The sequence below is a fragment of the Chionomys nivalis genome, chromosome 18, assembly GCF_950005125.1.
Source record: "Chionomys nivalis chromosome 18, mChiNiv1.1, whole genome shotgun sequence".
NCBI classification, from domain to species: domain Eukaryota; kingdom Metazoa; phylum Chordata; class Mammalia; order Rodentia; family Cricetidae; genus Chionomys; species Chionomys nivalis.
This window is the reverse complement of record NC_080103.1, coordinates 43,972,670-43,999,402: the sequence shown is the minus strand read 5'-3', so window position 1 is coordinate 43,999,402 and position 26,733 is coordinate 43,972,670. Positions and strand designations below refer to the sequence as shown.

General features: G+C 37.5%; 1 protein-coding gene across 1 annotated transcript in view; it reads right to left on the bottom strand.

The window, feature by feature from the left end:
- Positions 1 to 18,396, bottom strand: part of Tacr3 (tachykinin receptor 3) — a 68,126-nt gene extending 49,730 nt beyond the window's left edge. The window contains exon 1 of the mRNA XM_057793783.1: positions 17,661 to 18,396. Coding sequence (XP_057649766.1) covers positions 17,661 to 18,169 — 509 coding nt within the window. The 5' untranslated portion in view covers positions 18,170 to 18,396. The remainder of the gene's footprint in view (positions 1 to 17,660) is intronic.
- Between the last annotated feature and the right edge of the window lie 8,337 nt (positions 18,397 to 26,733).

The window sequence follows — 26,733 nt, the reverse complement described above, 5'->3', positions numbered from 1 at the left end:
ACAGAAGGGAGACCCAGTAGGAACAAACGGTAAAGTTTTCTAATTGCTGAAGACCACTTGGAAATTGATTCAGTCACTAACAGTTCCGGTCCTGTATCTTGCCCCAGCATTAATAACGTTCATCAGTGTGGATGCAGCAAATGCATGCGTAGGCTCATGGGAACGGCCTCACCAGTGTGGATGCAGCAAATGCATGCCTAGGCTCATGGCAACAGCCTCACCAGTGTGGACGGAACAAATGCACACTTAGGCTCATGGGAATGGCCTCACCAGCGTGAATCCAACAAATACAAGCGCTTCCAATGCTCAGTGACTTCATGAACAAGCACTTCCAGTGCTCAGTAATTCGATGGTAACGATGCTACACCTGAAGGCACTGTAATTTCATTGGGTGTAGAAGGAATCAATTCTCATAATTTTATTTAACATACATCTATATATACCAAATTCTTTTCTGAAATGAAGAGCAGCCTGAAGCTGTCCCAATAGATTGTCCTTAATCTCACAGATATGAAGGTTATCAGTAGAGTTTCCAAACTGTGTTAGTTCTTAAGTTGTGATGGTACAAATGTTTATTTAAATGTTAAAGTGAAGAAAGCAGTCAATAAACCTCAAAACTCAAATAATAAAGATCAAAGGGGAAGCTGTTCCTATGGTTATAATTTCATGTCCTATTCCAGTTGATTATAGCACAAATTTTACAAAGTAATTTCAAAGATTACTTCCACTCAGTCACCCGTCACACCACCATCATGTCTTGTTTTCAAGAGCTGGAAATTGCAACATGTTTGTGTGTGTGTGTGTGTGTGTGTGTGTGAGGGCTTAAAGTGTAGGAGGAACACAGGCAGAATTGACTGGAGCAATGGGAAGGGGAATGATGTAAATTCAAAACTCACATATGAAATTTTCAAAAGATAAAAATGGTCAATAACAGCAACAGCAAGGGTTTTCTTGTGAGTTTGGAGGAATTTGGATGGGAGAATAGAATATGAATCATCCACACTGAATTGTGCTTGCTTAGCAACAGTAAACCAAGATGCTTTTAAACTTTAGAAGATACGATTTTAAGTTTATGCAATACCAATTCTATAAAGTAATGATGACTCTAGAGGATTATGCTAAGAGTAGGTAAAATGATAGTTTATAATGAAAATTCTTCCTTAACAGAATTAAGTAGGAGATTCAATGTGAATTTAGTCCACAAGGAATTCAGGAGTAGAGGCAAACCCCACCATATTAAGAATTTTGATGGTGGCAAGTTTATTGTTGTTGTTTTTCTTTTTCAATATGGAGGAGTTCTGAGTGATAAAATTAGGTGTGGAAGATCTTAAGTTCCATGCCAGGAGAAACACATTATTATATTGCTAATCAACTATGTTCTTTTCTGCCTCTCTTGTTCCCTTTAATTGAAAGTATTCTCTAACATTTCTCAAATTGTGCATACATTTGGCTGCCAGAGTATGTCCAAGCCAGGTGTTTGAGAGCAGAATTGAAGGTTGTTCTGGCGTTCAGGAAGGACTATGGAGCAACTGGGGAAATGCAAATCTTTTTCTGCCATGTGGTTTGATAGCTTAAGAAGTCTAACAGTTTTCTATTTTATCTTTAATTGTTGGTTACATATTTGTGGGTTTAAAGCTTCAGGCAATTAAGATCCAAGGTGATTTATTAGCCTGATAAAGTTCCCTTAAGGATTCAGTATAAAATGCATTCCATATCCAGCCATTTAAAAACTTTTAGCTAATTAGTTAGTCACAGTTTGACACAAGGTTTCTTTTGATGTCCAAGCCTTTCTCCTTTTCCAGGGATGGAGGATGCATGGATCAAACACAGCCCACAAGCATCCTTTTGTGTAAATTGCTGACTACTCCTTATCAACCTCTTTCTGCCTTTTTAGAATAAAATACAGACTTCAGTGACAGAAGAGGCAATATATCCATGACTAACTAGAAAATTCTGCCATATTATCAGATCTTCTATAATATAGAATATTGAGACATTTATATTAAAATGGGAAAAATATTGTGTTGTTGTCAATCAGATATTTAAAGCCATTTGGGTTGCATGACAAATGTTTTCTACTATAAATCCATTCCCTCATGACTGTCCATTGTAAGGTTTCCAGAGTAACTTAAGGAACACATCTCTCTCCATCACTGAGTGATCATGCCATCATTGCTACACACAATAGCGTTTCATTTGTTCCCTACAGTGAAGCTAAGAATGGAAGCTTGATTAGAAGGCCGGTTTCTCAGTTCACAGCAGATTTTACTTAACTGATCTATTACCTGAGATTATTGATGAGAACTATAGATTTTTCCAGCTTTGTTTTCTCACCATGTGAGGATCTTTTTAACTGTCTAGAGTAAAGAATCTCATTTATAGTCTCACTTAGTGTTAATAGAGCGATTAGAAAGCCGACAATTATTCTGTTAGCCACCTGTTTGATACCATAGCCTGAAAACATCTTGTAAAGAGATTTTAATTTGTTGGCAGCTTCCATAGTTCTCTCTCTAAACTTAATCTCTTACTTCCTTAAATGTTTTATTTTGATCGATTCGTTTTCTTGCTATGCTTGCATATAAAATATTATACCAATGGTTTCTCCTGTTTTGTCTGCATTTTAAACTGATGAAACAGGATATTTAAAACTAACTTTCCAAACTGAGGATGTAACAGCATTAAACAGAAGAAGAGCTCACATTGCATATACTGTTCTATCCCCTCTTCCATTAAACTTTGTTTTTCACACATTCGTTTACTTACCAGTGTTACAAAATTTATCCAAAATATTACCTCCCTCACGTCCTAAATATAATGTTGGAATTTATTATACACATCTATCTTGTAAGGTCATGAGTCCCATCATCACGGAATGCCTTCTGAAATGTGCATTTGCCACTCCCAAATTTCCAGGCGTCATAGAGCATACTTGCTTACACATAGACCAAAAATATCCCTAAGTGTATATGAGGTTGTTGTCTGGTAGCCTGTCTAACTTTTGCCTCTGGGCTTTTACTGTTTTCTTACTTCTGTGTATCTTACTTTCACTCGTACTTGTGGCTGGCTGGGTGGTTGGGTGGCTGGGTGGCTGGGTGGCTGGGTGGCTGGGTGGCTGGGTGGCCGGGTGGCTGGGTGGCCGGGTGACTGGCCCCTGATGTCTTCCTCTCCTTGTTCTCTTGGATTGCTCCTCATTCTCTCTCCTCCCAGATTTCACCTTCTATCTATACTCTCTGCCTGACAGCCCCGCCTATCCTTATTTTTGCCTCCCTATTGGCCAGTTATCTCTTTATTAGGACCATCAAGTATTTTAGACAGGCACAGTAACACAGTTTCACAGAGTTAAACAAACACAGTGTAAGCAAAAGTCACATGCCTGAAAATAATATTCCCCAACATGTCATTTGCCACATTTTATTGGATAGATGTGAATCAGAGATTGATCACTTACCAGGAGATAATTTTTAAAAGAATATGACCGGGAGACAGAGATAACAAGAACTATCTTAAAGTCTGCCTGCCACAAGATAGGTCAAAGAATTCTGAAAGGAATCTAAAAGAATATCTTGTACTGAATCAGGTATATAAAAGTATAAAAACCAGTGAGATCACCTAAAGTAATGCTTAGGTGAAAAGCAGAACCAAATGCTTAGTATCAGAGACAGTAAAAAGAAACTTTAAATAAAGGCTATAATATTAAGAAACTAGAAAAACAATAAGAGAAAAGCAAATTCAGCAGGAAAAAAGAAAGGAAATCAATAAAGTTTGAATAAAATCAGTGAACCTGAAAGCTGACGCTTTGGAAAAATCCCTGAAGATGATAATACAATGGCAATTCTATTATCCATTGTATTCCATGAAGAGCAAGCAACACAGAAAAATCCTTTACAGAGTAAGTGATATCACTGTGGAGACAAGTTTGAAAAATAAGCAAATATTGCCAATATTTCCTTAGAAGGAATAGAGAAATTCCTTAATACTATGGACCACTCACTCCAAATGACAACCATGTTTATTAAACATCCAACTAGCCATCTAGGAGTGGTTGGTTCCACTCTTGGACACTGAAAAATTCAAAGAAAATAACACTGAATGAGGAACAATGGAGTATAACTGAAAACTAGAGGTTATTTATGATTCATATTTGAGGTTAATATTAACCTGATGTCAAAGCCAGATAAAGATAGCAAAATATAAACCAACAACTATTGTGAAATTAGACACAGAGCCCTAATATAAACTCCAATTATTTATGGTTCTCTCTACCCCCCTTTTCCCTTTTCTTCTTCTTTTCCCTCCCCATCTCTCTGACAAAGACATGTTTTATCAACAGTGTTTATTCTCAGAATTCAACTCTGCCTATGTGTATGCACGTGTTTGTGTGTTTTGGGGGGGGGGTTAAATCCAGAGTTTTGTACATGCTCAGTGTAAGTTATAACACTAAGGAAGACTCCCAGCTCCTAAAACTTGTTTACTACTACGACACTACTAACTACTATTACTACCATTATCACACCGCTACACTACTACTACCCTACACTACCTTACTAAATACCAGTCAGCAGTGACTTACGGACCTCAGCCATGTAAGGGTCTACCTGTCTGAATTATTCAGAAAGCCCAACTTTACCACTTCTTCTTCTTCCTCTCTCTTGTATAGCCAGGCTTCCCTTACTCTTTGAGCTTTCCCCAACACCTTCAACAATCTGAGCTTCTCCACTGTTTCTCTAAAGCTTTTCTTCCCATCATGTGGCTACTTGTGGACCATGGGTGTGACATCCATACCAGCTTACATGCTATGGCTTTTTTCTTCCCACTTTCACTTCCCTTTGGGCAGCAGCCAAAGACTTACAGCTTGTCTGCCTTGCAGCTTTTCTTTTAAACCCTCATGGAATTACCTTTGTGGTTCCATTTGAATCCATTTTTAAATTCTTTTACTAATGAAACTAAGAATCCCAAGAGGGGACCCTGATATCTCTGTATTATGTAGACCTCAATGAACTTCTACACAGAATTGCCATTCTGAAACTGTGGATATTCTCTTTAGATTTTGTACTTTTACTATTGGTTGCATTTTTTTTGCACCTTTCACGTATTTCTTTAATGAAAAGTGGACTCAGTAATTTTTATGATGAAACTGTCTTTCTTGAATGAGGACCTGCAAGTTATTCCTCATTCAATAAGAAAGTCTCATTGCATTTACAGAGCTTATATTTTTTTCTCTACTTCTAATTTCTTCAGAGTCCCCTTTCCACATGAGGTCAATATTATTGAGAAAGTGTTCAACCCTTGGCATGATGACCAAATTCCCAAATGAAAACTATCACCTCAAGTCTTCATCTTTAAGTTGCTTCTAGGAAAATCCAAAAAATACATTGGACTGGATCTTCAAGGTGTTCATAGCCTTCTTCTTAAAGAAATTTACTAAAATTCACTTTGTACTAAAACCAAACAAACTAACCAAACAAACAAAGAACCAAAACCTCAAACTGAAAGCTAGCTCTTCCTAAAACTGGATCAGACTTATATCAGATTAGATATAAGCTTGAATCACAAGAGCAAGGTCATGATCCTACAATCCCAACAGGGCCTTTTATGCCCTGTGCCTTTTCCCTTGTGGTAAGGATGGGTCCAGTAATCCTCACTATTTAACAGTGTTTTTCAAAGACACCATACTTAGGGTTGTTTTAGATTTCATTTGTGTAGAGCTGTTTATTTATGAGAATTTTCCCTCTTTCTTAGGCACTACTCCCAGAATCCTTTGCACCAGTGGAAATGTTAGCAATTTTTGAGAGTAATACTTTTGCAGTTTCACATAGTTACAAACAACATGACTCATACTCTGAATATAAAAATCTCATATAATCTACAAATTCATAACTTTTCTTAAGCAAATGAGGTTTCAGGGTAATTGAGTTACAATGGAGGAAAGTGTTTCCAAGAAGACACTAGATTATTGAAATCATTCTATTTTTTAAAAGATTTATTTCTTTCTAATGAGTATGAAAATGCCTACATGTGTTTTTTTACACAATGTATGTGCCTGGTCAAGAAAAGGTATTGCGTCCTTTGAGACTAGAGTTACAGACAGTTGTGACCAACCATGTGGGTGCTAGAAATGGAACCCACGCTCTCTGTAAGAGCACTTGGCTGTCCTACCCATTGAGTCATCTCTCCAGATCCTGAAATACTTATACTAGTTTTGTTTATATTCTTAAGAGAGATCGTGAATACATCAACAGTTTGTATTCAGTAAAAGTAAATTGATACATGTAAAAACATGAATGAATCATACAAGCCTTATGCTAGGTGAGAAAAAATAGGCCAGATTCAAAAAGCTAAATACTGTATGATTGAATTTTCATGGTACTAACAAAATATGAAAGAATAAGAAAATAGATCAGATTAGTGGTTTCCAGGGACAAGAATGGGAGATTAATTTTACACAAAGCATATGAGACTTGGGGTGGAAATGCTTCTGGTGCTTATGCTGACTATAGCACTACTACTAGGTTCTTGTTCAGTTCAGTTTCTCTAATGGGAAACTCCTACTTTGTACAATGTTTATCTCAACAAGGTCTAAACTTAAACCTGACTTAAAATACAGCTCCACACTCTGCTTTGTCATTGTCTATCAAGTGGACAAAGTGACAGCCCAGGTTCAGCCATGGGGATGATGACAAGCCTGGACTCCACCTAGTTTTTCAGCACCAATCTTGAACAATACAAGGGCAGATGTTGCAGATGGATATTTAATAAATGTTTAGAGCAATTTAGGTAATACTATGTCTGTCATATCTAATTGTGATAGCTAATCTTTATTATCAGTTAGACTGTATAATAAATTAAAAGCAAGATGCTGGGTATACTTGAGAGGAAGTTGCTTTATCAGAATAGTTGAAGCAAGAAAACTCCTCTAAATCTGGGTGGTATCTTCTGGTGCAGCCCAGATGAAAAGACACAGAAGAAGAAAACTTGGCTTTTTGCCCACTTGCTGTCACTCTTGCTGGCAAGTCCATCTATCCTGTTACAATGTCATTCTTTCATAAATATTAGAACTAACTTAGGAACTGCAGCATAGAAGGGGACCAGAAGCTCCAAGGAATTCTCCAGGCCTTCAGTGCCATATTGGGACTGCTGAGACATCCAGCCTTATAGACTGAACAACTTTGAGATTCTGGGTCTCTCCAAAGTGGGCTTGCCATTGTTGAAATGCCCAGACAGCATCCTGTAAGTTAACCTAATAAATCTTCTATTTATACAAATATTAACTCTATCATCTTTGTCCCTTTTACTATTAATAAAATATTTGGGGTGGTACTTTATTTAAAAAATCAATTTAATATAAGCTAACCATTTGAACACATAAAGAGATTCAGAAAACATCCAATTAAATTTGAAACTCAAGTATTAAACTTTTAGCACATTAAAATATGAAATAATTTCTTAAGTCTCATAGAGTCTACAGAATTTCAATTTTATGACATGTTTAATGATACATTGCTATACATTTCCCTACTCTAAGAATAATACAGGATTTTCCATTTTTATTACCTTTGTTAAACATTGGGCTTGTGGTGCATTAAAACACAAATAAGGATTGGCAGACACATACATACAAAGGAAAAAATAATATCTCTCTTCTCACTAATACTTTTAATGATATCAATAAATCTAAAACTCATTAGTCAGCTCAGCAAAGATCAATAAAGAAAATAACAAGAATATTTATATGCTAGCAAAAAACAAATTGAAACAGGAACTTCAAATATCATTTCACAAGTTAAAAACATTCACACATGAATCTAACAAAACATATACAGGATCTACTCCTTGAAAATTACAAAATGCTATCTTAAAAAGTCTTAAATATGCTGAAGAGAGACAATGGAAGATTTGGCATGATAAATGTTAATAATCTCCCAAGTTGACCTACAGATTCAGTGCAGTTTTAAGGTAGGAGTTTGTTGTTAATGGTATGAGCTCATTCTCAAACTTATATGAAAAGGTAAAAAAGCAGTATGGAAAACTAAGTGCAAACAAGATTGAAGTAGAGGGAATCACACTTTCAGATGTTAAGACCCATTCTGTGCTGCAGTAATCAAGACCGAAGATTTGGTACAGACAAAGATCAATGGAACAAAATCAAGAGAACAGAAATAGACCTCCAAAAATATGGCTCATTGATTTTTTTTGGCAAAGGTGAAAAGGCAATTAAATGGACAAATGGCAGTCTTTTCACTAAATATTTGGGACAATTGGGAACAATCCATATATAACAAATACCTTGATCTCAACCTCATGCTTTATTTTAAAAAGCTTAAAAGAATCATATATCTGAATGTAAAACATACATTACACTGCAAGTTAAATTAAGGAAATTCCCACCTAAACAAGACTGAGAGAAATTGCTCAAACATACCCACCTTAGATAAATGCTGAAAGATGTTCTTTAGGCTGAAAGAAAGTCACACCAAATGTTATCTCAAATCCATATGCACTAAAAAGCAAACTCAGATAGACTGGTGGGTTGAAAGTAAAATAGTGGGAAAAGAGACACCATGATAACGCTGAACTAAATGAGTAAAAATAAAAGAGCTGTACTGACTGCACTAATATCAGACCAAATAACTAGTAAGACAAATTCCAAATATAGACCAGTTATGAAATATCTGAAAGCAAACTTTAGAAATGACACTTAAGGTAATATTTAAAAAACAATACTTAAGATAAACATTAACAAAAAAGAAATGCAAGGATCATTTACTTAGGTTAAAGCACTGCTGAAATTTCTTAAAGATTTGAATGAATTGAAACATAAGAAATGAATATGGACCAGAAGGCTCAATCAGTTTCCACTGACAATGTCCTCAAAATTGGTCAGAACATGTAACACTATCCTTGTAAATCTCCGAGTCCAATTCCTTAATAAAAAGGCTCATCCTAAAGTCGTGTAGGAACTCAAAGGTTCTAGATATAAAAAAGATGAAAATATTAAAAGACTTGTTACAAATCATGTTAAAAGTGCAGATGAATCAGAGTGCGGTAGTGGCATAGGAACAGACACATAGACTAATCACCCAGAGATCAAAGCCCACGAGTTGTTCGACAAATAGTCAATCAAGGCCTACAGATGCATATATTTGTATCTTTATAATTCCTTCAAATTAGGAGACCCTAAGTGTCTCACAGAGAGTGGGTGAACAAACTCCAGGAGAGCTGCACAATGGGATGCAATAAAGAAGAATGAATGAACAGTTCTGTGAACTATTCAGGCCATTAGATAATACCAGAGATGTTCTGGGGAGCGAAAGCACCCAGTATCAAAGACCACATGCTGAATGCTTATGTTAATATGACCTTTTCACAAGAAGACCAAGTGGCAAGGAGGATTGATTAGTCACTGCTAGGGTTTAGGAGATGGTGAAGGTGGGAATACAAAGTGACCAAAGGTGGGAGTTCCTTTGTGATAATGGAACATTCTACGAAATGATGGTGTTGATGAACTTATTCATGCATGAAACAGCCTAGATTTTTTACATCAATCAAAATCAATTTTGAGTGGATTTCTTTTTAGATGGTGTCTTGTTATATAGCTGAGGATGTCTTCCAACTCAACATAGCCATTGCTGACCAGGGAATTGTGGTCCTCCTACATCATCCTCCTGATTTCTGGGATTAAAAAATGTAAGATACCATGTTAAGTCAGTTTAGTGAATGCAAATCAAAGATAAAATAAAATGATAAAATATGAAGTTACATACTGCCTCAAAAGTATACAAAGTAAACCTAGAAACACATTAGTAGCAGCCCCCAATTAGCAGCCAATAGAAGCAGAAAGCGAGAGAACAAAACTAGCAAACATAAAAAGCATTTGCACATTATGAGTAGTCAGCTTGTTATGAGATGATGATGGTGATGGTGACTATGGTGACAGTGATGATGTATGTGGAACAGTCTAGTTACTTTAAATTGCCATATTGTGTATGTAGGAATTTTTCCCTTAAGTCTTTATTTTATTATCCTCTAAAAATTACTAAGCCAATGGTTGAAGCATATCTCTGTAAAAATAAATGGGATACACTATACAATGTGTCATTATTTATCTTCATGGCATAATTTAGAAGTGTGTAGGAATAGACACAAATGGTCAACCTCTGCTATAAGAGTCATGTGTTAAGGCAAGTCAATGCCATTGCTTCATGTTTTAGCAGTGAACTTGCAACAGAAAGAGCAAAGCAAAGGCACACAAGCTTTCAGTTTCTTGTGAATCTGAAGAAAAATCATCTATTGATAATAAAAAACTGTATTTGCCTTTACTTTTAAACATATGTTTTTGAAAAAAAGAAATGTATACATAAGAAAGTAAAAGTTCTGCCAGTTACCAATGCTCTCCACACAGGCACTGAGCAGAGTTGGAACCAGAACTCCAGGGAGGTCTCTAGGATCACTTTTTTTTTTTTTTTGCCTGTTTATCAGTCACCATATCTACCAACTGCCTGGAACCAACACAGAGTCTGTCCCTGAATCACAGAATCATCGACAGAATCCAGACATCTACAGAGTTCTGAAGATCAGAGGAAAGGATTTTCTAAGTCTTTCAGGTCCTGTTCAGTGTGGTGCTTGATGTCTTACCTGGGGCAACAAGACAAGTGAAGGGGACGAAAGGAATTGAACTGGGAAAAGAACTCAAAGTATCCTCTTTACAGGGTATGTAATTCTCTGTATGAATGCCCCTAAATCTCCACCAAAAACTCCTACAGCTGATACTTTCAGCAAGGCAGCAGAGCACAGAATCAGCACATAAAGATCAGCAGCCTTCCTACATACAAATGGCAAAAATATCAAGTCAGAAATCAGAAAAATAATCCCTTTTTTTGAGTAGTCTCAAAAATATCTTGGAATAATTCTAAGGGAGTAAAAGACTTATATAATAAAAACCTAAAGACACTTAAGAAAGTCATTGAGCAGGAAAAGACATTAGAAGATGGAAAGACCTCATATGTTCATGGATTAGTAAGAACAAAATTGTGAAAATAGTTATCCTACCAAAACCAATCTACAGATTCAGTGCAATAAAATACCAATAAAAATTCCAAAGCACCTTTTCACCATAATTGAAATAATAGTCTAAAACTGAATTGGGAAACAAATAAAAAAGCTATCCAAAGCATCTCTGAAAATGAAAGAACTGCTGAAAGTATCACCACCCCCAATTCCAAGTTATACGATAGAGTTATAGTAATAGAAACAACATGGAAAACAGAAAAGAGAAACATTGGTCATAGAACCTATGAGCACCTGATTTTTGACAAAGAAGCCAACAATACACATTGGGAAAAAGATTATCAACAAATGGTGCTGGTCAAATTTTATATAATAAATTTTGAGCATATTTACCCCCTCCTCCAATTCTTCCCAGATTCAACCTTCTTTCCTTCCCACTGTTGGTCATTCTTGCCCTACTAAGGCCAATTTGTGCTGCCCAAATATTCTTGGATGTGTGGCCTTTCACACGGAGTATGGTTGACTTAGGGCCTAACTCTTAGAGAAAAGCAACTCTTTGCCAACAGTGAACAGCTGCCAATAGCTCTTGGTCTATCTATGGAGGGAACTTGTGCCCAACTCTCTTCTGCATGCTTGACTCTGGTCTGGCTTGTGCTGGGTAGGTCACCTGCGTGCTATGACAGCTACTGTGTGTCCATATGTGCAGTTGGCTTGCTGTGCTCAGAAGACACAGATGTTTTAGAGTCATCTATTGTCTCTGGCTATTATGGTCTTTTTGTTCCTTTCTCTGCAGTGATCTCTGGGCCTGTGGAGGAGAGCCATAGTATATATGCTCCCTATAGGGATGAACATCCTTTAGTATCTGTTTTTTTTTTTTTTTTTTTGCATCTTGGACAAAACTGTAGTGATTGATTTTCATTAATGATATGACCTCTAGTAGGTTTACCACATTCTTGAGAATGATGAAGCAACACAAACTGGATTCCATGCCCCCCAAAAGAGAAAACTCAAATTTAGCTAAGTAGAGAGGTGAAGTTGCCCACTTTTCTGACTTTCATCAACAAAAAATTAGCCCAAAATATGAAACTTATGTTTCAATCAAATGTGCATCATTATAATGATGAATATTCTTATTTATGTAATTTATTCTTGTAAAGCCTTGGTTATTTGCATGTTTTTGATTTGTAGGGACTCAGTGAAACTTAAAGTCCTGGACAGCACCATTTTCATTTCAATTATTTTAAAGAATTTGTTCATGGCTTTATTTGTCTTTAATACTACAATATATGATTTAGAGTTGTTGCAGTAGAAGATGAAGGGATTCTGGTATTATGAAATTGATGGAGCTAGTGTGATGGCTTGACAGGGGTGTGTGTGTGTGTGTGTGTGTGTGTGCGTGTGTGACAGAGGACCACTTCTCTTGCCTACCACCAAGTCTGATGACCTGATCTTGCCATCCAGTACTCACATGGTGGGAGATGAAAACGAAACCCTGAGAAGTAGTCCTCTGTCACACACACACACACACAAACACACATACACACAAACACACACACCCCTCACATACTCTAAATAAGTGACAATTTATTAAATTGATTAAAAAGTTTAAAGAGAATGTTATCAAAGGACATAAAAAATAAACCATTATAAGAAAACATTTACAAACAAAGTCATTCTGGATCATGGGTAAAAGAAATTTGAACACTCTTGATGGCTTTGTTACAATTATATCCACGGCCCTCTGACTGGAGAGCTGGGCTATATTCCTACTTAGAAATTTTTATTTCTTCACTGACTTTCATTTCCAGATGACCCAATATTTATTTATTTTCTTTTGTTGCGATTTTCATTTGTGCAGCATTATTGAGCTTTTGGTTTAGAAAAATCCTTTAATGTAGATTCTTATTGAAGTTCATTGTTATTCGTGGGGGCTGAAGAGACAGCTCAGCAGTTAACAGCTCTTTCTGCTCTTGCAGAGGACCTGCGATAATGTTTGTATTGGCAAACTGCGCTGCACTTCTGAAAGATCTTTGCTAATTTATACATGATTTATATTGGGCTAAGTCATATGAAATAATAGTTGGTGCTTTTAAGACTGAATAAAAGTAATGCCCCTGAAATAAGTATAAGAATGCTATCTTTGCTGTATACTGGTCAGTTCTCTCTTTCCTCTCTTTGAGTCAGGCTCACATACTACAGCCCAGCCAGACCTGGAATTCACAACAATCTTATCTCGCCATTCCAAGTGCTGAGAGTGTAGGTGTTCTATTTCTCTCTTTTCTTCTTACATTTGGGTATACTATGTTATGTATTAAGGGTTTGTTTTTGAAAGCCATGCCTATTGGAAGGCAGCTATATGTCCAATGCCTTAGTGGTACCTATTTACTACAGATTATTTGGGGGTATATTTTACTTTTTGTTGTTGGTATAATCTTGATATCAACTGAAGTTCTTCAAATTATATAACATACTTCTGACGTTAGCTTAGTTGTGCCGATCTTACATCTTCACCTCATGAATAAATATGCATTTATTATTTTCATTATGTTCTCGTGATTAATTTCATAAGAACTGGTAACAACAGGACTAGTGAGATGAGTTAGCAGCAAGTGGCTACCAAATTCAGTTCCCCAAATCAGGGGATTCATTGCCTCTGATGTCTGTGGGCACCTACATCTCTGCATATGTCTATGTCACACACACACACACAAACACACACATAAAATAAACCTTACAAATGGCACTGTAACAGAACTTTCACTGTTAACCATTAGATATAAATAATTTTTAGATACAAAAAGTGTTTTTAAAGTTTTTATAAAAGAACTACAAGAAAGCCAAAGGTTTATGATATTTCTTGAAAGTAATATCTCTCAGAACATAGCTTTATTACTATTTTGTAAATAATTCAATGATATCAAGTGATTGATCTTATACTGACTTCAGCAAATTCATCTTATGGACTATATAATGTGCCATGTACAACTGGGATAATGGTAAGGAACTGTAACTGTAGAGGCTTCCCTCAGGAGTAGAGCAAAATCAGCTTAGGGTTCTCAACTCCGATAAAAAGATAACTTGACTTAGATAAAAAGATTTCTAGAAACATTTACAAAATCACTAACCGTATTATTTTTGACAATAATGTGAACTTTAGCATACCTTTAGAGCCAGCCTTTAGAACAACTCTTTTCTATTGTAAGTTTCCATTTGTTCAAAGTATCTCAAAAGCACCCTCTAACACTTCATGAATAATTTGCATGAATTAACTATGTGATAGGAAAACCAAAGATCTCTGTTAAAAACAGAAGATAGATAATAAGTTCATTTTTATAAGTTGAGAATGTCGGAGGTAGAAAATCACTAATTCTCAACTGAAACACAGGTAACAAAGAACTTGCTATGTGTTTTCATGAAACACATGTGGTATAAGTAAGTGCTAGATTCTAACAGTCTAAAGGCGATCTTGATCTAACTAATGCTAAAGGCTTCACAGCTGACCACTAGATATGATAGCTTAGAGGCTCGGAGGAGAAATAGTTCTGATCAGACTGAAGTGGTTTGAATCTTTGCTTCTTGGCATGATTTTGGAAAAGTTTGGCATTTTAAAGATATGTTTTGTAGTCAAATGTTTTATTGCAGAAGGCAAATTTGGAGAAAACGGTAGAGAAATACAACTTGATAGTGGCCAGCAATTCTACCTTGAGTTTTGGGCCTGGGGATCAAGACGACAGTGATGATAGGGAAGTGGCCTTCCAGGCAATAAGACAGGCTTTCGGGAATTTTTCCTAATGTAATAAGAAGCACACATCAGTAGAAAGTTAAAACCTGTGATCTCACATTCGAGTCTTTGATGGAGTCCTTTACAGAATGGAAATATAAAGCGATCAACTCTACTAGCCCAGAATGGCTTTCAAAGCCACACAATGCCTTTTACTGAATAGATGTGAGTCCGTTACCATCAGTTGCTTACAAGGGAATAACCTTTTTCAAGTCTGAGTTTTCTAAGAGTCACAGGAGCCTTGCAAACATTTGTTGCAGCTCATGGAAAGCTACAAGTCTACGTCAAAGTTCATTCTCCTTCCACGGTCAGGGGATCTTTTAATTTTGATAAAGAAACAGATTGAAGTGAGTGTGCTTTCCATTCAGAATGGTATTATATAAGCCAGTTTATATTATATTATAATAGAGAACATTCACCTTGAAACAACTGTTGTTTGAGTTACATCAGGGATGCTCCACCTTTTCACATACCATATGATGCTGTCATTTACATAGGCACTGAGCCCCATACACAGCTATCCTGGCATGGATGAAGCCTGACGGCCACCGGTTGGATATTCTGGTGACATATTCTCTTACTACTGAGAACCAATTGCAGATAATTTATTTTTATGGTTATTTTTAATGAAGCATTAATTATACCAGAAACTATGCATTCTGTGAAAATATATTGTTAGTAAAGATGTCAGCCACATGCTGCAGTACATCCATGCAATTGTAACCCGAGAAGTCATGATGTTCCTGCAACCTCAAAAGGATTAATCTTGCAAAGCTTAGCTTATGATAGGACTGCAAACACTGTAGGGCCAGTTCTTTCAGTCTGTGTTTGATAAGATATCATTGTTGAAAAGGTCCATGGAGTGGCAAAAAGAATTTTAATGCATCGTACTCTTTGACCAAAAAATTATCTCAAATAGGGTTTTCTTTACATCTATAGTTTTAAAATAAATCAACTGCTCAAATAAGAGTATTCTTTTGAATAACAGTTTAAACAAGAGATTTGCAATACATGAACTTTCAGAGCACACATTAATTTCAAAACAGATTGCTGTGTTTTTGTTTACAGTCAGTTTAATGATGCTCCCTGTGAAATAAATAAAAAGAATAAGTAATAAAGTCTTATTATTTCAAGTCATTCAATAAAATGAAATAGCTTTGCATGATCAGTTAAGATAATGCCAACGCTGTCTAAGAAATGTTGACTAGATAAAACTGGAAAAATAAAAATAAATTGTTTCCTTATCGGAAACCAATTATACACACACTCGAATTTCCATCAAATTGTATGTTGCCTTGTTAGCACTTCAAGAGGATTATGACCATTCTGTGGCATTATACGCCAACGCCTCTTCCCCCATCACAACGTTAAACACTCACACATAAGAAATTTGTTTCAAAAGAAACCAGAACAAAACAGCAAAGGATGATATGTAAGCCTAAGAAGTGTTCACTTCTGTCTCTGTGGGGCAAGGTGAAGGGGGATTTCACCTTTCCAAACTTTGGGCTGATTTTGTTCAGTCTTTGCAATCACTTTTATCCCCAGCAGAAATGTGTGGAAGATCAGAGGCAGACAGAAAGGGGATGATACACTACTGAAGACCTTTAAAAAGTGCGTTTGTTTATCCTACTTAGAGACATCCATCCATTGCTCCTTCAGGTTAGCAATGTGGGCCTAGCATAAGAAAGTGTATATAGCTTTACACTATTAAAAACCTCTTTGTTCAATGTTTCAAAAAATCGAGTATTTTTCCTTATTATGATTGCTGAGTGTAGCAATAGTATTTATGTTTGTTAATGTAAGAAGACAATCTTTTCGCAGAATCTTGAGACTGCTAAAATAGGCATTAAGCGCATGCAAATGTCAATCACTAAGCCAAATTCAGGATCACCTGGTTGTAGGCTGTGTCAAATTTAAATGTTACCAGCTTTCACAAAAACGGGGGTTCATCAGTGCTTCCACAAGCCTGCATATTTCCTAGTGTTCTCTAAGGAAAAACAAAAGCATGGGGAATCTGTAAAAACTTGAATAGAATAACAAATACTTGAGGTTTAATAAGCTTTTAATTAAGTATTTCAGAGTTCCCACTTTAGGTGAAGAACATTTTCTATCTATCTATCTATCTATCTATCTATCTATCTATCTATCTATCTATCTATCTATCATCTGTCTATCTATCTATCTATCTATCTATCTATCTATCTATCTATCTATCTATCTATCTATAAGAACCATGAACCACCTATTCTTTGGGTCTAATGTTTTATATATTCTGAAAATTCATTACAGCCTTCCAGGTACACGAATCTTCCTTGGATTATCAGATGTTAAATCTACCTAGGAACATCATGGAAACTGACAAGACTCTTGCTGTTTCTGATGGACCCTGGAAGGGAGGACAGGAGAGTGCTGACTCTGGTGCAGGTTTAGAGAGCAGAGAATGATTAAGACCAAGACTCTGGAAAAACATGGCAGGGAGATGGGAGACTCCTTGTGTTTTTTGTTTTTGTTGTTTTTTATTTTTTGTTTTTCTTAAGCCAGCATAGTGACTGACCAACAGAGAAAAGAAAGGCAAAAAAATTAATTTTCCACGGAGCAGAAATTCTAAACAATACTTCCGTTATTCTAGCTGATTGCTTACTTGGAATGAGAGATTTCCAAGAAAGAGTAGTCATTTGTCTCTGCGGTCCCTCTAGATGCCCTGTCCCAGGGTGATGGGGCTGGAGTGCACACGGGTCACGGGAGGAGAAACTGGTTCATAGTTCCTTTACTTTTAAAGCCCCCTTAGGTCATTATTTCTTTTGCAACCATACCGACTGCTTGTCCCATTTTGCTCCTCTTGCCCTGGCCCGCCCCCTCCCCCCCTCCCCCTCACCTGTCCACTGCAATGGCTGTCATAGAGTAGATGCTGGCAAACACCGCTGTGATGGGAAAGAAGTTCTGGAAGCGGCAGTAGTTGGCGCCAAAGTACCACTCGCTGTGAAGAGCATAGATGAAATTGACCAAGGTGTTGAAGGCGGCCATGGAGGCGTCGGAGAAAGCCAGGTTTACCAGGAAATAGTTGGTGACGGTCCTCATGCGCTTGTGGGCCAAGATGATCCAGATAACGATGAGGTTGCCAAAGACTGCCACAGCCACTACCAAGCCATAGGCCAGCGACCAGAGTGCGATCCGCCAGGACGGCTGCACGAACTGATTCGTGAGGTTGGCCCGGGCCTGGGAAGGTGCCTGGGATGTCATCGGCAGCCCCAGAGCCGAGGAGAAGTTGCCAGCCTGGAGCGCAAGCCACTCAGTGACCCCCAACCCAGCGCTCAGGTTCTCTGCCTGCGTTCCCACGCCTGCCGCCCCGTCGGTCCAGCTCTCGGCGGTGGGGACTGAAGCCATGGCCAGCGTCTGCAGCCCGGGACGTGCCACACTCCCGCTGCCAGCCGGAGCCGGCTCCCTTGAAGTTCTCCAACCTCTGGGCACGGCGGTTTCGGGTACTGCCTGGTAGCAAGTAGGGAAGGTACCCGTTGCTGGGATGCTGTGATGGGGCAGAGGATGCGGAGCAGGGGTCACACTTAGTCCTGGGAGTTTGCGCAGGGAAGAACCAGGGACTGTTGCAGCTTGGGTCCTGCCAGGGAGGAGCTACCAGGCAGCAGCTAGAGAGCTGAGATCTGCTCTGAATGCGCGCTTTATAGTCTCCAGGAGTCCCCAGGATCCGTGACGTCGCGGGTCGCAAGACTGACGAACACCCACCCCCACCCCCTGCAAGCTCCCGCTCTGGGCTCTCCGCTTCTCCAGCCCACACTCAGGGTTTCATTCATTCTCTGCTTCTCTTCAGGCAGCTGCCGGCTAATGGCACAGGAAAGACATGCTTTGTCCCCAGCATCAAATCTTACCAAAATTGTCTTCCCGCTTTTAACTTTAAGATTTTGCTCTGAGTTTTTCAGTGAAATGTACTGTCCTGAAACAACTAACAATTCACCAGTAAGTAGAAGGCAAGATGACAGGTAAATGTGGAGAGAGAGAGTGAGGAGGAAATCACTCAGCAGCAGGCAGTGGGTACAGGCGACTATATTCTGTGTCATGGGCTTCGCGATTTAAATCAGCATTTGAGTCCTGTTTATATTTTCAGTCTGAGATTCCTTTTCTTGCTCCCACTTTCAAGTGTCCACCACTTCCTTTCTTCTAACCCTCATTACTGGAAATCTGCTCCCTCTGCTTTGCTCCCTTCAGATGGACCCCTGCCCTGGCCAGGATTCTTTTCACATTAGAATGTCCCAGCACTCAGAATGTAAACCAGGAATGTAAATGTTCAGAAAACAAACCGATACTGTGTAGGTCGCTTTTCATCCATCCCCCGGTCAAATGCAGCCACTGAGCTGTGCGAGTGTGTGCACACCGCACACCGTTTGCGTGTTTCCACTGAGCTGAGCGGCATGAATGTGCACACGTGTTTGTTTACGTGGCTCCACTGAGCTGAGCAACGTGTGTGTGCACAGGTGTTTATGTAGCTCTAGACGTTTGTGCTCAAGCCTTAAACTTTACTTTCCAAGCAAACCCGCTTGCCTGACTTCAGAGCAAGGTGAGCCCAGTGAAATGAAAGTGCTTTGTAGGGCAGAGACCACAGACAGTGGTCTGCAATTGCGTGGACGTCACAGGCAATTTTTCAGAAGGCGCTCAGGCAAAACTCCCTTGATTAATCTTCGGGCAGATGTACAAGGACTCAGGAATAAACATTTTCTTATTTTCCATATACTTACCCCTCCGAAACTCAGTTTCCAATGTGTCCATTGAAAACCATCTTCTATTGAATTGCCTCCTGGGTAAGTGGGGTTTCAGCAGGCTTCTTTCCACACGGTGTAGAAGGAAGGCCTGGATCCATGGTAGTGGCCTTTTTTTTGTAATCACCACACATTGCATCCCATAATTTCAGGCGAAACAGACTGAGAAAAAGTAGAGTCAATGGAAGCTGGCTTGAAGGCTTCTGCGTTTTTACATGTTGTTCAAAAGCTGGGTGTGATTATTGCACGAACAGACAACTGAGCGTGAAACATGGGTTTAACCAACCTGGTAACCATTATATTGACAAAACCATCTTTCAAAACAAATACATGTGTACAGAATAGTTATCAAGTGTTAATACTTCTTCCAAGAGTATTAATAGGTAAGGCTATTAAAGGTTTCACACTTCCTGCTTAATAGAATTGGGAGTAAATAAAATGGAAAGGTTTTTAAAGAGTTTATTTTTTTCTCAAAGGGAGCAATTCAGATCATGGCATTTTTCCTACATCTTTTCTCTCTGCATCTCAATAGGTGGTTGCTTGTCGTATTTCTCAGGTAGTTATTGAGGGTACTTTCTCCCACATGCTATGTCAGGTGCTAGCCTGAAGTCTAGCCGTGCATTCTTTCCCTAAAGAAAAGGAAGGAACAGAAAAATATTGGACTGTTTAACAATATGGAAGGGTACTGAAACCACAGGTCTTAGGATTCTTTCGATCTATCTTCGTATATTATTTTGTGAGGATGGAGCAAATTCGTGAAATACAGAATGTCATAGGTGTATACAGACACACACAACACACACACACACATACACATTTGAAAAGTAAAGTAGTTAGGAATTATTTCCTGATTAAGGGATTTTGGGCAACAGTTGATGCAAATAATCAGATTCAGAATCTTGCTGTTATCCCAACCTACTCACAGGTTTTTTATATATATATGATATTCTTTCTTCTCTTTGTATTATCATAAGAACTTCAAAAGTCATAGACTTTAAAGAATGAACAGAAACACAAAGTATGTGGTAGAACATCAAAAGCAAACTATTTGAACAGGATCTGGAACTTAAAACCTTTGAGTGTGTATTCACAAGTGGGTACCTCATACCACAATGAGATATGGAGGAAGTTGGAAAATATAGCCATGGTAGGAGACAGCTCAGCTTGAAATGTTGATATGTTTTACATACTAACAAACTAAAATTACTTAATTATATAAGTAGAATGAAACATTCTATCATTTATGTGAATATTTATTACTTACTACTACTGGTCAAGAAGCTCTTATGTATTTTATTATAAGGTTTTATATCTAGATTATATTTTTCTCCACTTTGCTGGCCACATTTTTGCTTAGAGTATACAATGGACATGGGCTCTAGCTATTTGTTAGCCACATATGAAAGAGAATGAGCACTTGTCATGTGCTATTGTTATGGGGACTTTTATTTGAGCAGGCTTTCCCAAAATAAGCACAATAAGATGGTATTTCAGGTAATGCTGCTGTCTGGTGGAGCAACTGCTGTTTGGAAAGGAGAATTTGTCTAAGCTGCAGATTTATGTCTCTGACAATAACCTTCTGTTTGACAGCTCTCGCAGAGAACTCCTTTTCGGTATATTCAGCTTATTTTCACCATGTAGAAAAATTTTTCTTATCAATTTCAGATCCTCATCATCCATTGGCCCTGGATTTACATGTTTTTCTTTACTGCTTTTTAGTCATATCAATTGATTTCTAGATTTGGAGTTCTGGGCTGTTACCATCAAGCCAATGAATGCTGTTGGTAGTCAATGTGGTGGTTTGAATGAGATATTCCCCATATCCTTAGGCGTCTGCATCTTTAGCTCTTAGTTGCTGTCTTTTTGGGAAGGCTAAGAGGCATGGCCTTGCTGGAGGAACTATGCTGCTGGGGTCTGGTTTTAAACTTTCAAAAGTCATGTGCTCTTTCCAGGGCACTTTCTCATTTTCCTGTTTGTATTTCAAAATGTGAGTGCTCGGCTCTCAAATTTCAGCTCCTACCTCAATGTCTGCTGTCCGTTAACCTCATTATGGACCTAACCCTCTGGAACTGTATTCCCCAAATAAACTCTTTCTTCTGTAAGTTGACTTGGCTGTGGTGCTTTGACATGGTACTAGAATAGGAACAAAGATAGCCAGTCAATCAATACAGCTCCATTCATTTGTGCAGACAGATGTTCCTTAAATGTTTTTTCTAGTTACCATATTAATCATCTGTTTAAAACTGAAATTTTCAGATAAATGAGTGGAGCTAGAAAAAATTATACCGAGGGAGGTGAACCAGTCCAGACAGACGAATATGTTATGTGTTTACTTATATGTGGATGTTAGCTGTTAAGTCATTGATAAACATGCTACAATCTGTGTAACTAGAGAAGTTAGGCATAGAGTAAGGACTAGATAAAAGAGATGGGCCTCGCTATGAAGGATAAATATAATAAATAGTTATGGATAGATGAGCAGGGGAACTGTATTCCCCAAATAAATCATATAAACAAAAATTGCAGGAGACAGAGCCTTCCCTGATCATCTCTTGTCATCAAATGATGCTTCCAGTACCAGGAATGGGTTACAACTAATTTAGTTGTTGTCCATCTAAGACATAATATTTTTTTTACTACTTCTTTCTGCAACCATTTTTCTCTTTTAAATACTCCATTATTTCTTGTCCTTTCTCTTTACTTTTAAAAGGAACGATTTCTTCTTGAACACATCTTCTTAAAGAAACTACTTTCACTGCTCTTTTTTTAATCCTTAAGTGAATTTCTTAATCAAGATATCTGCATTTGATGTTTCCACTTATATAGCCCTCACTCTAAATATTAAGTACTTGCTACTTCTTGACAATGCACTTTCCTATTAAATATTTGCATACTGAATCTATTAGTGAAGTTATAGCCTTGACTTACTTCATATTCCTATAGCAGTCATGCTTGACATTTTAATTAATTTTCCCATGACAAAGTGCTATGAACCAAGTGGTTTGAAATAACAGAAATGTGTTCCTTCACAGTTGGAAAGGCTGAAGTCTGACTTGGGAGAATCTGTTGCATGTCTGTCCCTTGGCTCCACCGCACAGTCTTTTGTGTTCTAAGCTTGTAGGAGAATTACTTCAGGTTTTACTTCCATTATTGCATGTTATTACACAAATCCCTTCAAATAAACTGACACTATTTGAGAAGACTATGCCTACATGTGTGTAGTTGGCTTTTTTTAAATTCTTACTCTGCTCTTTGGGGGCCTTCCACTCAGCTCCCAAATAAACATACAGAGACTTATGCTTACTTATGGATGCCCAGTCTTAACTTGTCATATTTCTAGCCAGCTTTTTGTAACTGATATTATACTGTCTTCCTTAAGCCCCAGTGTATCTTGTAGGCAGGCAGCTTGTTGAGTATTTTCCAGTACCATGTACTGAACAATAATACAAATAATACGTAGAACTGAAGGTTCTATGTAGGCTTCAATTCCTGCTTTGACTTCTCTCAATGAACTGTGACCCTGGATATGTATGTCAAATGCATTTTATTTTCCCCCAAATTGCTCTTGGCTATGGGGTTTTATCACAGCAATAAAAAAACCCAACTAACACTCCAGTGCTGCTCCCACAGACCAGCTTCTCTTATTTCTCCTGTGGATTCCATGACAGGTTCATAACGGAACACTGCGATTTTAGCTTGCACTTTCCCTGCTTTATTGCATCTAAAACAAATAAACCACAGCAAACATTTTGGGATTGAACAACCAAGTTGTTCAACATCTGACCACTTGTTGAGTCTTTACCTCCATCACCTCCTCTCTGACGCTGTTCTTCAGCTATCAAAAACTACTGACAATACTAACAGGGATAATATTAACTGTCAACTCAGCAGGATCTAGATTAGAGGGAATAAACTTCTAGGGACAGCTGTGCAGCGTCTTCCAGACTGTGTTGATGTTGGAAGACCTACCCTAAATGTAGGTGGTATCATTCATTCTACAAGCCAGGGTTCTGGACTGAGTCCAACGAAGAAAGTCATCTTAGGAGTAGCATTTGATCTGCTTCATGGCTACGGATGCAGTGCATCCAGCTGTCTCACACATCTGTTACCATGACATCCCAGATGTGATGCACTGTACCGTCAAACTGTTAGCCAAAATAGACTTTTTCTTTCTTAATATGCTTCCCAAATATTCTGTTGTCTGATATATAATGCACTCACAATTCTGGATTTTCTTGGAAAATTCTTTCACCCCTCCCCATTTCTACATTACTTAATATTTAAACATAACTTCACTTATTCTGTTTCAAAGGGAAGTTCACAGGACAGCTCAGCTCATTATAAAGTTCTATTTATTTCAGCTTTGTACTTTCTGCACCCATCTATGTTTCTCATTTACCTGTTTCTCTTCCCAAATAAACTATAGGACATTTAATTTTATAAGGATGAGCAGCACAGAGTCTATAATAAATATTTTAATTAAATTACTATGTGCTTAGCGTACCGTCTCTTGTTTCAAACATAAAATTCATAGCCTTCAACTGGATACTGGATTAAGAACACATTTGGTTTATCAAACCATGACCTCTCAGTAATGTGTGTAATTTCATTGCATTTGTCATTTGTGGATGGAATTTACACTCTCTTGCTAATAATTTTTGAAGTTAGTTTGTATCTTAAATCATATTGGGAAGACATTAATTCATGTTTTGGTTAAGAAAACACTCTAGCATGCTTCGTGGTAGATGTAATGTCCTGGTTTACCGGTTGTTCTCCCTTGCTCAGGAGGCCTGAGGAGACCTGCTGTCTTTACTGGATTCACAGAAACTCATTTAGATTTTGTTTCAAACTTAGGTATGTTCATTTAATGCTCTTTCAGTTCTTTTGTACTTCCTAGAATGGTGCTATACTTTGATTTCTGTTGCTGTAATAAACACCATGACGAGCAGCAGCTTGGAGAAGAAAGGATTTATTCCAGTTTACAGGCTATAGTCCACCATCCAGGGAAGCCAAGGCATTCAGGAACTCGAGGCAGAAACCTGGAAGCAGGTATCTGGAGGCAGGAACTGAAGCAGGGACCATGCAGGAATTTATCTTACTGGCTTGCTTCTAAGTTCACATTCAGCTCTCTTTTTATACATTCAGCCCTTTCTACCTGGAAATGGTACCATTCACAGTCAACTGGGCCCTCTTACATAAACGAGCAGTCAAGAAAGTGCCCCACATATATACCCGCAGACTAATCTGATAAAGACTCACGAGGTCCCTCTTTTCCCAGGTGTGCCAAGTTGACCGCCAAGATTAGCCATCATATAATAAATTTACATTTTTATGTGTACACACATTGAACATTGCACTCAAATACTCTAGGCACAGAGATATTAAAAAAGAGGAAAAATTGAATGGGGTAATAGACAATTTAGTGTGAACTTATCCACACTAATAATAATAATAGTGGAAAATAGAGTAAATACTTGTGAGCTATTATTTATGGACAATTTACATTGGTATAGCTTGGACTTCTCCTTCCTGTGTTCCTGTTTCATGAGTTTGCCCTTATAATAATAAATAAAATAAAAATTCTTCATTTTGGAGTTAGCCTGGTATTCTTCGACCCATGTTATTTCAACATCTTTCTAACAAACTTAATTAAATATAAAAATCAACTTTTTTATCTCTATATATTAGAATAAGATTAGCATATAAAGTCTTTGAAATTTGTAATTGCTTACACTAGAACCTAAAGTGATACCTTAGACTTCTTGCATTTTCCTCTTTTCTTCTCACACCATAAGATTCAACATTGTTAATCGTTTTTAATACAGTGCTTAATAGATTTTTCTTATTTTAGATCCAGTAGTAGTGTCCTATTTTAAGAGATGGTTATTTTTTCTCCTATGTGTCCTATGACATCATATATCATCAGATATCACTTGATTTTGGTCTACATTATTCACATTACTGGGTGCAGCAATAACAGTGTAACTCTCACAACAGCTACTTACACAGTTCAGGGACAAGCCTGTAGATGTCTTCAGAAGTGTACCTTATCAGTTTTACTGATGGTATTATTACCAATTCTTGTGTATATATTCTCTAATAAAGCTCAGGAAAAGAGATGTGATTCATGTAACAATCCTGGTTTGTATTTCAAACAGTGATTCTAAAATAGCCTTTTTATATTCAATTGGCTGAGAAGATTTTGACATTTCAGAAAAGTACAAAATTATATTATATTGGTTGAGAGTATAAGAAATTAAATCGTTTGAAAATATGGTTGTTTTTTAGAACCATTAAATGAATCATCTGTTGAAGCAAGAGTGTATTCACTTCCTCAGAGGTTTCAGCTACAAAGAAACAATTATTGATGTTATTTTATAATAATCTTTTATTAAAATATGTATCTTACAAAAGAGAATCTGGAGTTAATTCTTTGATTATTTTTATTTTTCTTTTGACTTGTGAATCACTTCTAAAGTTTACATCATGTGGAATGAATTATCATCCATATAGTTATTTCTTTCTCTGCTACACCTGTGTGGGAAGCAAAGATATGTACATCCAAGGAGACAAAAAACAGTGAGCTCTCAGTAAAATTGGCATAGGCTTTGAATCTACAGCGTTTGTTTCTCTAGTATATATTTCCCCGTTATCAAAGGAGGACACCAGAAATGCTCAAATGTTTGGTGCATACAATCATAGCTTTCTCACAGACTTTAACTGAAAGGGGGTTTTGTTAACAAGACCTTCAAAAACTTGCGATTTCTCATTTTATTATAGAGTTGGTAATCATGTATGACTTGGACTCTGATGCAGCTTATGTATAGAATATCTATAACTGTACTTTCTTCCTAGAGATCTTAGTACGTTTTCTATTGCTATCATGAAATACCAGAGGATGGGTTCTTTATACAGAAGAGAGGTTTATTGAGGTCACAGTTTTGGCATCTCCATCTGTGAAGCTCTTGTAGAGAGTTTTTTGGCTACATCACAGCATCGTAGATGACATCACAGTGGGCGCATCTGTAAGAGGGAAACAGTGCATGGCTAGAGAGGAAGCAAGAGTGATTTAAAGAACTCTATATGCCCTTTTGCTGCAACATTTTTTTTTTTTTGGAAGTGATGATGTCCTTAAAAAAACTGTAATAATACCGTGTGAGTGTAGTGCCTCCAGTGACCTGA